This window comes from Neodiprion virginianus, chromosome 5 (genome assembly GCF_021901495.1).
Source record: "Neodiprion virginianus isolate iyNeoVirg1 chromosome 5, iyNeoVirg1.1, whole genome shotgun sequence".
NCBI classification, from domain to species: Eukaryota; Metazoa; Arthropoda; class Insecta; order Hymenoptera; family Diprionidae; genus Neodiprion; species Neodiprion virginianus.
Window position 1 is genome coordinate 22,020,634 of NC_060881.1, and position 16,784 is coordinate 22,037,417.

The 16,784-nt window shown below is 38.8% G+C and overlaps 2 protein-coding genes across 3 annotated transcripts in view; one reads left to right on the forward strand and one right to left on the reverse strand.

Moving 5' to 3' along the window:
* LOC124305525 (glypican-4) overlaps positions 1–13,404 on the forward strand; it is a 38,265-nt gene extending 24,861 nt beyond the window's left edge. Inside the window, exons 2-8 of the mRNA XM_046765073.1 lie at positions 2,378–2,548; positions 4,156–4,298; positions 4,896–5,144; positions 5,339–5,507; positions 5,905–6,310; positions 6,489–6,658; positions 6,749–13,404. Coding sequence (XP_046621029.1) covers positions 2,378–2,548; positions 4,156–4,298; positions 4,896–5,144; positions 5,339–5,507; positions 5,905–6,310; positions 6,489–6,658; positions 6,749–7,191 — 1,751 coding nt within the window. The 3' untranslated portion in view covers positions 7,192–13,404. The remainder of the gene's footprint in view (positions 1–2,377; positions 2,549–4,155; positions 4,299–4,895; positions 5,145–5,338; positions 5,508–5,904; positions 6,311–6,488; positions 6,659–6,748) is intronic.
* On the reverse strand, positions 12,824–16,403 carry LOC124305528 (mitochondrial nicotinamide adenine dinucleotide transporter SLC25A51). Of its 2 annotated transcripts, none has more exons than XM_046765077.1 (3): positions 15,997–16,403; positions 15,520–15,770; positions 12,824–14,681 (listed from the first exon to the last, which is right to left on the reverse strand). In XM_046765077.1, exons 2-3 carry the CDS (start codon positions 15,763–15,765, stop codon positions 13,968–13,970), a joined length of 960 nt encoding a protein of 319 aa, XP_046621033.1. In that variant the 5' UTR covers positions 15,766–15,770; positions 15,997–16,403; the 3' UTR covers positions 12,824–13,967. The 2 variants fall into 2 exon arrangements, with proteins under 2 accessions (XP_046621033.1, XP_046621034.1); XM_046765078.1 differs by lacking the exon at positions 15,997–16,403 and adding an exon at positions 15,848–15,983.
* Between the last annotated feature and the right edge of the window lie 381 nt (positions 16,404–16,784).

Here is a 16,784-nt window from a genome sequence, read left to right on the forward strand (position 1 = left end):
GTGTACGTGAGTAGTGGTGTGCATGTATTATTTATTAAACTGACGAGTACGCATCGCTCCAGTATTTGAGAAGGAGGATACCCTGGTGGCTTGAAACATTGAGAACCAGAATCAGTTGGAAGCGACACCTTATACTAAAACTCTTCACGATTGCTATACTCGTAAGTTCACTTGAGAACAATCGGACAGACTCGTTTCCAAAGGTCCCAACTTCCAGTGGTCCGAAAATTCGAACATAACTTCGAAGAGAATGGTTCGGTCTAGTGTTTGTTTGAGTGCTGAGATTAATCTCCGCCACACGTCGGCTTCCGATATAGAAAAAGTGAAGAGAGCTACTTCACTCATTCATTCGTTCGTTCATTCAGACGTTCTTCGAACCGCTGGAACGGGAAGGACGCGGTCTCTCTTATCGCGACTTCGTGTCGCCGAAGCGAGTGCAGTGGGGCTTCTATGGGCCGTTGCCTCCCTCGTGCCCGTGCCTACTCAAATTTGCTGTATCTTGGAAGAGGGCCGGAGGCGCGATACCCGCCCGAACACGAATCCCCCGCACCCATACCATCGCCTCGTGAATATTGATTTTCCTGGAAGACCGACACATCACACTTTACGTGTGAGTGTAGATACTGGTATAGTGGAAAGACGAGTCATACATCGGGTTGTCCTATGTGGTACGTGCCAGACTGTATCGCGGTGGACACGCTTGCTAGAGGTCATGAATCCGTGCGGTGAGCACACCATGAACGCTCTGTACTGATACGTTAGCTATGCGCCGGGAGAATAACAGAGAGATTGATAGAAAGGGAAAGAGAGATAGTGGAGGACGAAGAACGAGAGATGCGTGTGTATATTGGTGGGTATGAATTACAATGGGGAATAACACGGCCTGATTAACGAACGAAATGTACCGAAAACTCACTATCTCTTTCTCTTTCTCTTGTGGTCGGTTTATTGATCTTGGATGGCCAAGAATACCACATATTTACCGAACTGCAGTACGTGCGCTTTCATTCCTTTCCATTTGACGAGGAGGTGGCAGTCTCGCGTTAGTTGGTTCGTGTATAAACGTTATTTTGACTGACGTGTTCACCGGGGGATGGACGAATTAGCCTTTCGAACGAACGAGGATGAGAAGCGCAGGGAAGAGAAAGATAGAGTGAGTGAGTGATGGCTGACTGACGGAAACGCGATATCGACAATCATTGTCGGGAAAATATACTAAAAAAACGATTCGACTATTTTGTTTTAAAGCAACGCTAGAATGGATAAAAAGAGACGAAGAAGAGAATCAACGAAGGCACAATGCAGCAGCAGGGCGGAGGTGTCGAAGTGCGATGGGCGTCCAGATGGCTGGTAGAGTTTGTATTATAAGCGCCAGGCTTTTGAACAACACTGCAGCAGGCAGCATAAAAGCGGGACTCTGAATGAACGAGGATTTTAATTTATCGCCCTCGACTCGCAATTTCGTTTCTAAATGGTATTTTGTCGCTTTGCCACGGTGCTATGCGTGGTCCCTCTGAAAACGAGGGCTCGCCTCGTTTTCCACCGACTGATCCCCCCACTGCATGAACCCACCAACCCTCCAATTACACTTCCAGTTGGACACTTTACCGTCATAGCACTGGATGTATGTATATACGTATAATACATGGCACATACCCATCGTACATACCCCCGCAGCGTTATCCATCGTCAATTCCCAATTCCCAATTCTGCGTACATCCCTTATATATTATATACTCTCGAGCAGGCAGACAGCCATCCAAACCCGATTTACTAACCCAAAACGATGACGACTACGGTCCATCCCATTCCCAATTTACTCTCCGTATCCAGTCAATACAGTTTCACCCTAAAGAAACCGAAGGCGTCACGCCTGTGACTTTTGCTGTCAGAGACAAATTTCGATGGTGACGGAGGATCGATTTTCATTATCTGTTTGTGCTATATCGACTGATCAAAAACATGGAGCTTATCAGCATGTATTGCCAGATAACCGTCATAAATGCGAGATGCCGGAAAATATTTTGCTATTGACGCAGGTTTTATCGTTCTGAAGAGAAGCCACCGTGGGGAAACACAGGTTTTGTTGTAGATGCAAGTGACATCTTAACATTTTGTTGTATCGACTGATATTTAATCGATGTAACAAAATCTGCGTTTCCCCGCCCATATCTGATTGGTTCAATCAGAATTTTTTCTGAATACCTTGCCACAAACTGCCGCAATGACCAATTTATTTATTTATTTATTCAAGAATCATAAGTTCTCCGTTCCTCTTCTTTCATCGAATAAACGTACGATCCTTGTTCTTTGAGATTGAAATTACTTTTGTCATTCCTTTATATTCAATATCTTCTTTTATTTTTATACTTTCCAGCCCGTGAGTTGAAGACCTGCGGTGGCGTCAGTAGCGGCGGTGAAGTATGCTGCTCAGCTGACATGGAGCTAAGACTCCAGGCTCGAGCAAAGGACAAACACGAGAAGGCTACCAGAGACAGCCTTCACAGATGGCATCAGATATTCGCCACAAGGGCGACCAAGTTTCATGGTGAGCAATCAATCAGTTCGGTCTTACGAGATTCTTGGGCACTGTCGATGATCACCGACATCATTATTCTTTATACCCTGAATCCCATCGGGCACCCTTGTTTCAATCAAAAATCTCTCGCATTTTCGTTTTGCTTGGACGAGGTTATTTATCTTCATCTACCTTTGGACCATCAGTGTGACATTAGACTCCCCGGCTTCCGGTTATGGGAGCTTGTATAATGACTGGTCTAGATGGAGGCAAAGGTGTCACCCCCCCATCTTCTTGGCGCTCTTGCAGCCTCCCCACCCGCCTTGTGGGGTTGGCACGATGGCAGCCACTCCGTGAATATGTGCGGACGGGTGGTTGGAAGGCATGGTAGTACATACCTAGTGGGTACGTAGACGAGAGGGTGTGGAGAAGAGGAGAAAGTCGGTCTGAGAGCAATTACAATGTCTGCCGACACCCCCAAAGGCTCTGGTCCCGGAGTTATAGAGTGGGGGGTGGGAGGGGGTGAGCGAGAGAGACTGGAGCAAAGGCAGACGAGAGTGGCGCAAAGTACAAAGCTGATGAAACCCTCTCTCGCTGCGCTCTCTTCCTTCTCTGATTCTACTCCCAGGGCTCGCCAAACGATGATAGCCGCGCGTTGGCTTGAGAGAGAAAATCAGAGGCAGAGGGAGACTGTGAGAGGGCAATAGAGAAAGGGATGAGGCAAGGTACTTGGACCGGACAGCAGGAAGCGGGCCAATGAGATTGAAATCTATTCCGTTGCCGACTACGACGACCTCAAACAGTCTGCTCTGCTGCCCCGTCATCACTATCGCTGTTTTGGAAGAGGCTTTTATGCGCGGATCGACTTGCTGGATGAGGGGGGGGAGGGGGGGGGAAGTAATTATTATTCGACCGCAGGGTGTCACGTTCACTGCCAAGAGGAATTACTCTCTGCGGGTATCAGGATATCCGTATTATACCCTACACCCTATTTTGGGAAACGGTATATCGTCTCCAGGAAATACAACAGTTTCCGATGTGAAACTCTGGCGATTATTCATTTCGCGATTGTTTAGTCCTCATTAAAAGTCCGACTTGTTGAATAGAAAATAGAGCTAATTGTTGTTGTATCAGTTTTTCCTTGCTTTTTCATCCATCGGAGAATGAGCTTAACTGCAGGTTCAACCGAAGCATTCATTTGCCTTTCAAACTTTGCGACAAATAAACCTAGTTGCCCACTTGACGGCCGGGATTTTTTCAAAATTTTTTTATTTTTTTTTTTTCAACCGGATAAAAGTTTTGCCTCTGCTCGCTTTTCTCCTTAAACGCTCGGATAACTTTTTTAATTAAGACTGATCCGTTCCAACAACGCCGCGGCGATTTTTTTTTCTTTTCCTTCACTACAAGCCATCGCACTTCGGGTAACTGGTTGAATTAGTGTGATATTCGTACCAGCTGCAGTTACTTGCAGAGCCCTAAAACGAATTTCCTCAACCTTGTACTCCCTGATGATTCCCGATTATGTTCCGATATGTTCAACCGACAATTTCTTCAGGTATCTACCTTGGATAAATTTTTGCAAACACCATTAACACCACTTCGTATAAATCAGTCCTCTTCTTATTGACATTTTGCAGACTTTTTCAAAGATCTACTGGCGGCGAGTAAAAAAGGTTTTCACGAAATGTTCAAACGAACATACGGCGTTATTTATGAACAGAACGCCTACCTATTCACCGACCTGTTCAAGGAACTCGAGAACTACTACGCCAGGGGAACGGTAAGTCATTGCAACAAGAAAATCCGATGTCTCTATTGTTCAACCCTTTCTCCGCCAGATCGTTCTATATTTCTTTCTCTCTTCTATTCTTCCTCCGCCTTCCAAGCCTCTCCATAGATTTTATTCCTGGTAATGTAGAGAGTCAATCGATGATCTTAATGCCTTGCTTTATCAAAGACTCATCGAATGTACATGGATCTACTGCTTTCAAGATTTTATTCTGCGTTCGTTGGTGCTGATAATCAACCTCGTGTTACAGTTCTTCATAATATGTTATTTTCTATCTTATTATTCGTGAATCCGATTTTAGAGTTTGTTTGTGCGAATGCCCGATGCGGTTAGTGATAGCAGGCATGTGTAATAATCCATACTGAAATGCGAATCCGCGTGCGAGCGCAACGCTGAAACAACGAACTCGAGTTCACTGGCTCCCGCTTTCCCTCCTTCGCTCCTTCCCGCTTTATTCCAAGAATAGAACTAACCATTAAAGCTCTCCTTCGCTTCACTGCTAAAATATCGCTAATGAGTAAGACTCGTTGACTCATGAAAACGCTCTTTTTCCCCGACGATGCCTAAAAGACACTTTTTTATTTGTAGGTCAACCTTGAAGACGCGATGGACAATTTCTTCAACGTCCTTTATCAGAAGATGTTCACGGTGATGAACAGCCAATATCAATTCGACGACAAGTATCTCGAGTGCGTTGGAGACCACATGAAGGAGATGAGCCCTTTCGGCGACGTTCCTCAAAAATTGAGTGTTCAGATAAAGCGATCGTTCGTTGCAACCAGGGCTTTCAGCCAGTCCTTGAACGTCGCTGCTGACGTTCTGAAGAACATGCAGACTGTGAGTTTAGTGGTGTTTGTTATTGTTTTTGTCTTTTGTAGAAAGTATTATTGACAGGATAATAAGAGTCCTTCTTTTGATGCGATAAGCCGAGAGGCCCCTCTTATTTCTTAAATCAGCACACACGCTCCATCATCGTCTCATGTGATTTAACCCGTGCGTAATCCGTCTATTGATGTAATCATTCCCTGCAGCTTAGATCATCTCCCGAATGCGCCGCGGCTTTAACCAGAATGACGGCGTGCCCATCATGCAGTGGCATTCCTGGTAATGTCTTGGCGTGCACGAATATGTGCAGCAACGTGATGAAGGGCTGTCTCGCTCAACATGCTGCGCTTGATGTCGACTGGAATCATTTTGTCGGTCAGTACGTTCATCCTCGTGTTTCAAAGAAACTTGAGAATTTATAAACATTGGTCAACACGCCTCGATCATCAGAATTCAATCACTCCTACACCGTGTCGCGTCACCGTAGTTGGTAGCTTGTGCTGGCGTAATCCAATTGTTCTAATTGATGTCCATGTACGCAAGCTTACTTCGTCCCACTCGTAATTAACATGACGCTATTATCCGGTCGACGATCTTAACAAGATAATTACTCAACCGCCGATGTACTTGGAACCCCTTCTCCGTATACGTTTAGTTTAATAAACCATGGTCTGATTCGTCGTTGACGTTAACTCAACGTCGACTCTACCTCTTGCAATAAGTCGGGCATAAACTGCGAAAATGGAAAACTTTGCTTCCTTACTCCAAACAGAGGCAGTCGACAAGGTCGCGGAGCGTCTTCTGGGTCCGTTCAACATCGAGGTGGTGGTCGAACCGATAGACATAAAGATATCGGAGGCAATCATGAACTTCCAAGAGAGTGGAGCTGACGTGTCACAGAGAGTTTTCTCTGGCTGTGGTAAACCGATATTGGGGAAAAGACGGAGGCGGGACAGCAGGGAACTCCAGCTCGAGTCGCTGAATTTCAATCAGGCTTCATCGGCCGAGGATAGAGCTCCTACCGCCGCCATGATGGACAAACTCGTAAAGGAGATCAGGCAGAGGATCAGAGATTCAAGACAATTCTGGACCTTACTTCCCTACCAATTATGCAACAACGGTCTCGTCGTTCCTCCTAGCAATACCAAAGAGTGCTGGAACGGGACTCACATTGACCAGTAAGTGTCTATCGCTCAAGGGGTTCACCGTTCGAGGACCCCTCGCATAAAGTCGAAGACCTTAATTGAATTCAAATGACTCCTCCCATATTCAAGAGTTTATGAAACCAAAAGACTGGAATTGAATTCAATGCCACGCTCCGCAAGTTGTACCTCTGACTCTCTTCCTTTCGTTTAGGTACATATATCCAGTATCTTCGAGCGGTGAGATTCAGACTCTGAATCCCGAGGTCCAAGCCTCGGGACCAAAGGCAACGGTTGTCAAGGAGCAGCTGTACGCTCTTTCGATGATCAGTAACAGGTTGAGGTTGGCTTTCAACGGTCAAGACGTCGATTGGATCGACACAGGTATGTCGGACGATGAGAAATCGAGATGTTAATTCTGATCAAATTACGCGGCGCAGTTCTTTTAAGCGAGACTTTGTAAAATGATTTCAGAGGAGACTGGATACGGATCCGGAAGTGGTTCGGGAGACGGCGGTGACGATGATGATGGTCGGATCGACGACGACTTCGAGGATGAGAACATCGAGGGTGGCGACGTTGAGGGGAGAATTCTGGTGGAGGGATCAGGTTACGAGACGTCAACAAATTCGAGGGACAATCAAGACGCCTACAACAACAACAACAACAACAACAACAACAAGCAACAGACTACGACGACGATTCTTGGCAAAGACGAAAGTCCGGTTGTTCCTCCGAAGATCGACACTTCCGTTACGACAAAGAGCAAACCCGGTGCCAATAACAAGACTTTGTCAGTAGCTGGTAGCGGCAATGGTGTGTATAGACCAAAAATGTCACTCACCAGAGCACTGACTACGTACCTTTTCCCCATAGCCGTAATGTGGTTCGGCGGTTGTTTAACCGAGTGGCTGTGATCCGCCAGTTAATAATTAATATTATTTTAAACCTATTGGTTATAGGGTAAACATTATATTATTGCATTAATAACGCAATATTGTAAATATATTATATTATATTGTGACGATAATATCATTATTATTATTGTCATTATTATTGTTAATGATACTGTGTTTTGTTATCACTCTCATCAAATTCTTCAATTGCGACGATGATGATGATAACGATGAAGATGATCATAATAATGATGATAATAACAATGATAGGAATCCCCCCGATCTGAGAGAAGATTGAAAATTGAAGGCGAAGAAGATAAGTGAGCAATTTTTTTCTACATCTTTTTCTTAACGTTTTTCTATATATTCAGTTTATGACGGTAACCTTTCTCGTCAAAGGCTAATAATAATGATTATGATGATAATAGTATCAACAATAACAAGGGTAATAATTTATAATAATAATATTGATATCACACGTGAGATTGTTAAAGCAGCTTTGAAAAAGATGCTTTTTGAGAAAAGATTTAATCCGAAAATAAAAGTGATGATAATACTAATAACAACATTAATAATAATAATTATCTAGGTCGGGAAAAATTGCTTAACCCATGAAATTGAAAAGAAATCACGTCTACGACGGTATCAAAGAAAGAAAAACTGAAGAAAAAAAGGATCTGAGGATGAAAGAAAACGAAATAACCAGATATACGTAATTCTAGTATAAAATAAAAGATGAAATAAAAATATAAACAAATAAATAGCGGTGCATAACCAATGAGCGTGAGAAACAAAAGTATACGAATGTGAGAAAGTTGTTCTTTTTTAAATATATATATATATATATATATATATATATATATACCTATGTGGGTGTTTATTGAATAACAGCGTAAAGATTAATACTATAAGGAGAATTGAAGGAGAAAAAACGAAAAGAGAAGTTATTTTGAAACTAGATTCTACAGAGTGTGATCAAGATCCAGACAATCATGAATGACTTGAAACCCGAAGACTGATTTCTCTTCGATTTTTTAAAGTTTTCCTTACAGTTTTTCTGGTTTTTTTCATTTATTTGTGCGCGCTTCAGAATATCAATGAAAGAATAAAAAATACTGTAATAAACTACTATGATCAGAGAGAATATTCAACGAAGACAAAATTAACGGAAAATAGACCAAATATTAGAAAAGTGCGCCAAAGTTGACTGTTTTTAAAATAATTATATCCACAGATATGGTTTTTCAATTTTTACGATGATTACTGGTTCCTCATGCTATCAAATTCAGTTCTCAGATTGCCGAGAATTTTTTTGATCATCCCTTTATTTACATACAACTGAGGGAATTTGTTGAACTATTATTATTATTATCATTATCATCATCATCATTATTATTATTATTATTATTATTCGTAATATTATTACGAATATGTGGTGTAACTAAGTACTTTGTTTAATTTTTATTTTATGTAAAATTGTTTGAATAACAATTATTATTATAAATGAAATTTAATATAATCTAATATAATGTAATTAATTGATTGACTCTGATTAATAATTCAAGATTTGAATATTATTAGATACAAGTATGTACGTAGATGCATACATAGGTATACTGTGTACAATGTAAGTGAAGAAAGAACAAGAGAGAAATAGAAAGAGAGAGAAAGAGAGAGAGAGAGTGTGTGTAGAATCGGTGTAGATAGAAAGTTAATGACAATGAATGACAGAAAAAACGAAAGGGAACAAGAAAGAAAAATCGTGAATCCTGTAATTCAATCTACGTTTTGTAATATAGAAATTCGGAATAGGAAATCTGAGAGAAAAAGAAAAAGGTAATCGATTCGATGTCGGCTTGGATGACAAACGTACATACATGCCATACTTACGTATAAAATATGACTATTATTATGTTTATTATGATTATCTTATGTACATAATGAAAGATCCATGATAGGAAGAAATTAATTTAAAAACAAATACAAAATAAAAATTGAAACGACGCGATAAAAATGTGGAATAAATATATGTGAGTATTGGAATATCCAAAAAACAATGATGACGCGAATATATAAACTATAACGGAGAAAAAAATGTACGCAATGATGAAATATGCATGTGTGTACAAATAATAGTGATACGTATTATGTACACGGCGCGGAAAATTGACGTGATTATCTAATGTTGATTTTTTCTGATTAGTAGGCGAATAATTTACGAAAAAATTGAACGCACGTATATAAATTTAAATTATTACCTATTATTTTATTATTATTATTATTATTATTATTATTATTATACAGGGTAACTCAAGTGAAACGAATTTCTTTTCTTTCTTTTTTCAAATATCATACACGGCACGTAATTTAAACTTAATTCGAAATCCTTCACTTTGGTTATAATCAAAATTACGCTGCTACATTTTATTCATTATCATTTATATGACAGCAATTTTTTATCCCATCTCTTTATCCGTTCCACTCGAGTGAATATATATACTGCGTTATATGATATTTACAATGTGGCAATACTCTGCCCTCTATTAACCTGATCTACTGCCAATATTAACCTATCTGAAAAAAGAGAAGCGAGAGAACCCCACCCACATCCCACCCGAATCCCTGCCCGTCAATTCAATAATGTATTATATATAATTATTATTGCGAACAAATAATGAATACATAAATAAAAAATAAGAATTAAATTTAATGAAGGAAAACATATATATATACATGTACATACATACATATATGTATATATATATATAATTATTAAAATTATGTATACAATTGTATGTACATTGTACTTATAGTATATTTTATATGATAACAATAATCCTAATTTGTAATTTTATTTCCAATTTCTTATGTCTAATCTTTGAGTAAGTAATAATGAACAATTATGATTGATTACAGAGAGGGGATATGAGTTCTGAATTGAAAGAGTTATATGTAGACAGAAGCACTCGTACACGTACATCATATTTATGGCTGTGTGAAAGAATTGCAGTCATGTATCGTTGCTTCATTTTAACTCTTTTTTATTTCTTCCCATACGGTTTGATGACAGTAATAATAATAATAATAATAATAATAATAATAATAATAATAATAGTGTTAATAATACTAATAATATTCACACTAATGACAGCAATAATACATCAGAATTGTGTTTTTTGTGAGAAATGTGTATAGCCTGTACGATGTTTTGGGATTTATTGCAGCAAAACACATGGTAGTAAGGTAAGTGTGCCAGTTATTGACCCTGTCTCAACAATTGACCTTCTTTGGTTGTATCTGTTTAATCCTTAGTTCTAAAATTAACAAAAAATAAATTTTCAGTGTCTAACCTTCTATCAATTGGTTTTAGTTATCCAGAAATTCACAATTTGTGCCATCAATTTATAATTTTGGAGAATAAAAGTATCAATAATTTGGTCGAACCATATCAGTAACTGGTACACTTATTTTATTGTTAAAAAAGCAATTCCAACAGCGTCGTGTTGAACAATACTGCGTTTTTCGTACGATTCACTCTCTGTCAACCTAATTACTTAACAGAATAAATGCCTCACAGCTTCCATTGCACTGACAATAAGCTTCTTCTACCGTAATATTTCTATAATATCACCAGCTGACACGATCAGCTGTTCAATCGGTGTGGTGCCACATTATCCTGTAAATTCCAATACGCCATCAAGCGGGAAAAAATATCCTACGATTAACCGTGTCACATTTAATGATGTCAAAACGATCGAAACTATGTATATCGGCTGCGTGACTGATCTGTTGTCATTATTATTCCTAATATGCTATCCAAAAATCTAGTACTTCGCATATACATCACATATGCAGCAGATTGCAGCATATTTTTGCCTGTGTTCAAATGATTTGATATATATAATGTAGGAGATTATCTTCTAAATTAATTTGAAATCCATCGTTTTCATAATGCAACGGATCTGCCAAAACATCGAAACTACGAACACCCATTTACGACATTTTGATGCCGAATTCCAAATTCAAGCCGCACGGTTAGTTATATCTGATAAAAATATTATCTCAATTCGTAAGTTCAATTTAAGACCAATCGAGCAACACGCATCCGATTTCAATCTTTTCTTTGAATCAGACACGTAGACGTCAATTGTTTATCATTTTGGTAATTACATCTAGAAATCGATAATTCGTGTATTGACGAATCCAACACAAATAAACGAAGATTAGACAAGCTCAAAGATAATAGAAAAACAGGAATTCCAAGTCGTATGTCGAAACGTGATCGAAACAGCCTGTAAGGCTCACCTTCTCTGGAATCACGCATGCGCAATAGTCAAATCTTGGGCATTCCAGAATTTATAAACGGACGAGCACGAGCAGAACTCGTCACTTGTCACGTGAGTCTGACCGAGTCGAAATAGATATCACAACTTTCTTTGTACGGGTTTGAGACGCTTCATCCGTAAACATGAAATTGTCTTATAATTAAAATTTATATGACGGAACATAGAAGTTTCTTTTGATATAATTTTCTTCTCATTTATCAACCTCGCAGTTAGCCTTTTATTTTCTATTAATTTTCTTGCCTTGCTCTTTCTCTACAAAGTAAGTAAAATCTTCCTGACAATCAATTAAATCAACCTTCTGTTTATTTGATCTACCCAGCCTCAATCTCGTTCGGTACAATAGAAGACGGAATAATCTTCAAAATAAACCCAAGCGATTAAAACCCTACCCAACAATGAACTCTGCAGCATTAATTGTTCGCAACGAAGATTTCCTCCCGGGATATTTCAGCAGTTCATTGTACACATCTGGACATTAATTCAGACGGATTGTTTTTCGTCCTAGTCGGTTAAGTTGGTAACGCATGTTCAACCTGCAGCGCCACTGTCGGGCGGCCGTTACGGGCTGAATCTGCGTTACCAACGTAATCGACTCGGCCGAAAAACTAGCCGTCTCTGAATTAATTTCTGCATGTTTACATTGTGTATGAGTATCCGATCTTATTGCTTTCTCTAACAATAAGTATTGACAACGCAGGACAATAGTCAAAGCAACGCCCGCTTTCCAGGAAAAGCACCAGAGCTGTTTAACACTCAGTAGCCTTAAGCAGAGTCGGAATAATAGTCTATACAAAAGATAAGAAAAATCGCCGATGATATATCGATGTGGCGCCCAACAAAGTGGTAGTGTGTGATATATATAATGAGCGTAGATTGTTCGGTAATTAATCAAAGGCACTGAAGAATAAATATACTACAATACGTAATATTATATGGTATTATAGACGCACGCAAAATACATAAACGTAATATAATGAAGAAATAATTTATTTATTGATCGTTTTACTAGTACGCGTACACTGTTACATACATGAGAAGGATTTTTTTTTTTTTTATCCAACGACAACGATGGCAAAGACAAGATAACAATAATAGTGAAATGACAGCAGCCGCAATAAATTTATATATTTAAATTTCATAAAATCAGTCATTGCGTTTTTGCTTGAGCAACTAAAATGTTATTTCATCGCCTAAAACCAATTGAATGGATCGACGTTTTTTGTATCATTTTTTCTACGTTAGTTCTTTCCTTATTCATTCTCTTTTCGCCTTAACTCTTTACCTTTCGATAGAAAGTATACATAAACAAGGTCGCGGAAAGAAATTAATAAATCGCGCTACGAATATCGTGTAAAAATCAAATGTATATTTCTTTGAATTCAGCCTGTCGCTGGTGTTTTTTTTTTCTTTTTTAGATTCTTCACGTATAAAACAACAATCGATAAAAGTTTTCAATCGCCTAAACACAATAACAAGGAATGATGAGTTATCCATTTACCTACAACACGTAAAAAAACCCAAGAGACATAAATAATATCAGTGATAATACAAATAAATAATTTCTTTAACATTTCATTTACTTTGATCGTTAATATGACTTCATTGTGTATAAACGGTGAATAATTACATAAAAGGCAGTTTGTTTTAAATCTTCATTCAAATACACACATTATTGATAACAATAATAATATTAATAAAACTTTGCTACTTATAGTGTACGTATCGTGTATTGTATATATACACAGTTATTTTTAAAAATTGAATTCTAGTACAAACAAAGAAAAACTTGCGCCAACCAGCGGCCCATCGATCGACTATATTTTCTTCACCCGTCACTAAAACGGTACGACGTATTATATGGCTTGATATCGGTAACTTTCATTGAGGGTTTCTGATTGAAAAACCCATCACGGAATTCATTAAGCAGAACGCGACAATTCAACTCCTGTTTTCGTTGTTTTTTGTATTAGGTAGTGCGAAAAAGTTTACAAAAACCATAATTCGTGTAACCATAAATCGATCAAGTTCGAATTTCTGAGATCTTGATTGATTTGTGAGTTATTTTTAATGGATTTCATTTTTTTTTCATTACTTTGTTTGGTGATTTTTTCTTTAAAATAAACATTTTAAAAATGAAGATTTTTCGCTAACTAAACACGACATAAATTTTACAGTGATGCATATTAAGTGTAACTTTTTTGTCTTATTTTCACATCACTATTGACACTATGTACACAGTAAATGCCACAGATGTTGGAGATTGAAAAAAAAAAGATTTAACAAAAATTGCGAGACCAAAAATAACACCGTGAGAAATTGACTAATAACGAAACAATGATATCATTCCATCGAGCATTTGCGTTATTCTTCTCGTGATTTTTTTTTTTTTTGGTTGTTTGTCTAAACACCTCGAAAATAGGTTTTAATAAAATAATCCGACGAGCAACGGATTCAAACGAATATGATTTTCTTCAAAAAATCATAAGCGGCGTTTATTACACCCCAGCTGATGAACGACCTCATGTAATTGAGATGAACCCCCTTGTAGAAATGAGCGATGCTCTTGTCTCTCGATACGTAAATCTCCTTAACAACGCCCCAGAATTTCTCAAAATCACCGCCGACCTTGGTTTGCATGTGAATCTTGATGACGTTCATCGGGTAGAAAACTGTGCTGGTTAGGCCGCCGATAAGCGCGCCGCACACAAAATTCGTGAACAGAGTGTCTCTCCCAGCCATTAGGGTTTTCGAGTGATCCCTCAGGCTGAAGAACATCAGATTCGACAGACCGTTCCTGACCAGAATCGGGAACAAGCCTCGATAGCATTCCGGGATCCCGTGGTGTCTGAGAAGGTGCCTGAAGGCGTGCGAGGTGTTCCTGAACTTTTCGTGGTAGCGCCAGTCCTGAAGCAGCGTCTGAACCCGCTCAAGTGGCATCAGGATCGCCTCGGCGGTTCCCGCGATGTTCGCCGCGAGGAACTTGGAAAGGCCCGCGTTCTTTGTCAGCAGGTATATCCGCTTCCGGCTCCCTTCGTACACCCCGAACATTATGCTTAGCGAGAGCGTCTTCTGACATAACGGCGGCAGGATACCTCGGTACAAAAGGCGGACTCCTTCCTCGGATAACTGCTTGGCCGCCGCTCCTGCTGGCACACCTTCCAAAATCTACAGAGAGCGATTTTCAAACGATTTATTCCTTGTTCCACATGTTTCATGCACAATTTCCTGCAACTATCAAGGAATATACCAAAGGTTTACCCCAACGATTTTCTTCATGGTGTTTTTCACGTTTCACAAAAACGTAACACATCTTTTTATTACGTACTAGTTTGGCCGTTTAGGGGATGAAAACAATCCTCAAAGTTTATTCCCAATCATCTAATTTCTCTATACACATAAATTTTTCCTCTAAAACCAATTGGACCAATTCTCTTCCCTCTGGGATTTCTTCCCATCTTTTTGGGGAGAGATACTTAATACGTGGCTAAATTAAAAAATAAAAAAAAAACCCGTTCAATATTGTTTCATGTATGTACTGCGACATATCACAGAATGAAGAAAATCGTTGAAGTTTATCTCGGGTACTTTCCTTGTGATAAAACTTTACCCTGAAATTCGAGATTAGATGATAATTGCGCGCGTGCAAAAATACGTTATTATTGGGTTGGAAAAAAAAGCACATATTATTGCACTCATATTATACATGTTAGGAACAAAGAATAAATGAATATTTTGTTAAGAAATAATTTATTTGTATGCAGATGCAGAGAGCTTATCTATCAACAGAATGATTCATTCAATACCGTCACATCTCTCTGAAATTGTTACTCATTGTTATTTTTTACTGATCTATGAGGATGATGAGAATTTATAATATTAATTAATTTCATGTAGATCAACTCCTGCTGCACCTGTGAAAACCTGCCACGAATTGTGTGAATATATATGAGTTAAATTTGTGTGAATCAAAAAATTTGTCCAACAAATCCGTCTGTATCTTCACCTGACGAAATATTATCTTGTTAATAGGATAAGTGACTGTGACATTGATCACCGCCGCTCCCCAACCACAGGCAAACTCCCTGGCATCGTGGGACGTTATTTTCATTATCGACGAGAGTGGTATTTTTTCCTGGGCCGTGGCATTGATGTCTTTCTCCGAATCTTTGGACGCCCCAGACGAGGAAGAATTTGAGATAGCTGCTACGGATGGAAATATTAGAAATTCGAAATTTCCCTGCAGACTCATTGTACCTAAAGTGATGAAAATAAGTAACCGTTATTGAAAAATAACAACCAGAAAATTCAATCGATTGTTTCAGATTTCATACCTGTGATTGATGCTTCGTATCAAACTAAGAATATAAATAAACGGACGGACAGATAAAAAAGAGTAACAGATATATCTGTGTAGACCTTTGAAGTTGTTGGAAGATTGAAAATAAGTGAGGGATAAAGGTGTTGCATAACTTATCCTAACCTTGAAAGCTAGCAGGTTTGAAGGTTGAGGCGATACATTTCTTTATGTAATATGGCACGCATTCACAGTTCGCACGTTATTACGATGTTTGTATAATACGTAGGTTAGAAAACTATTGCGATTCGTCTTCTGGTTGTACTTCTCATTCAGCCCATTGCTCGAGATGTCAGTTTGTTCACTTGAACACGCAGACACGACGATGACTTTGATCCCTCGATATTGAGATCCACATTTACGAACGTATTGCACATTTTACGTATTTACTAAGAAAATTTGAGCGCTTTTACCACCGATTCATTCGTATAGAGATTGACAGAGCGGAAGAGAAACCTCTTTCACTAATCATCGCACTTGTTCTCATCTTTACAGTCTGCAGAAATTTCCAGCTGATAGCAGCTGTAATTCTAGCTCAACCTGCTAAATAAAATAGTAGAGTTTGATACCCGTAGCGCGATCTCTTGGAATACGTAGCAACTAAATGAAATTCACGATCTACGCCTATCAGAATATAGCCTACAATGCATGCGTTAAAAATCGCGTTTTTTTTTTGTTCAATTTAATTAATGGACATTACGCTGCAATTTCAGTTTGAGAGCTTTATTATTTATAATTTTAACAACATTTTAGAATTTTTTCATTGAAATTAATAACAAATTGGCGGCATGGCGGATGTAAGTAGCGAACGACTTCGAACTCGAGGGTTTTTGCGGTGGCGCATCTCCTGACATCATTGTCCAACTTGTAACAGAGTGAAAATTATTTGAGTACATAAGAATAACTTTTCGAGT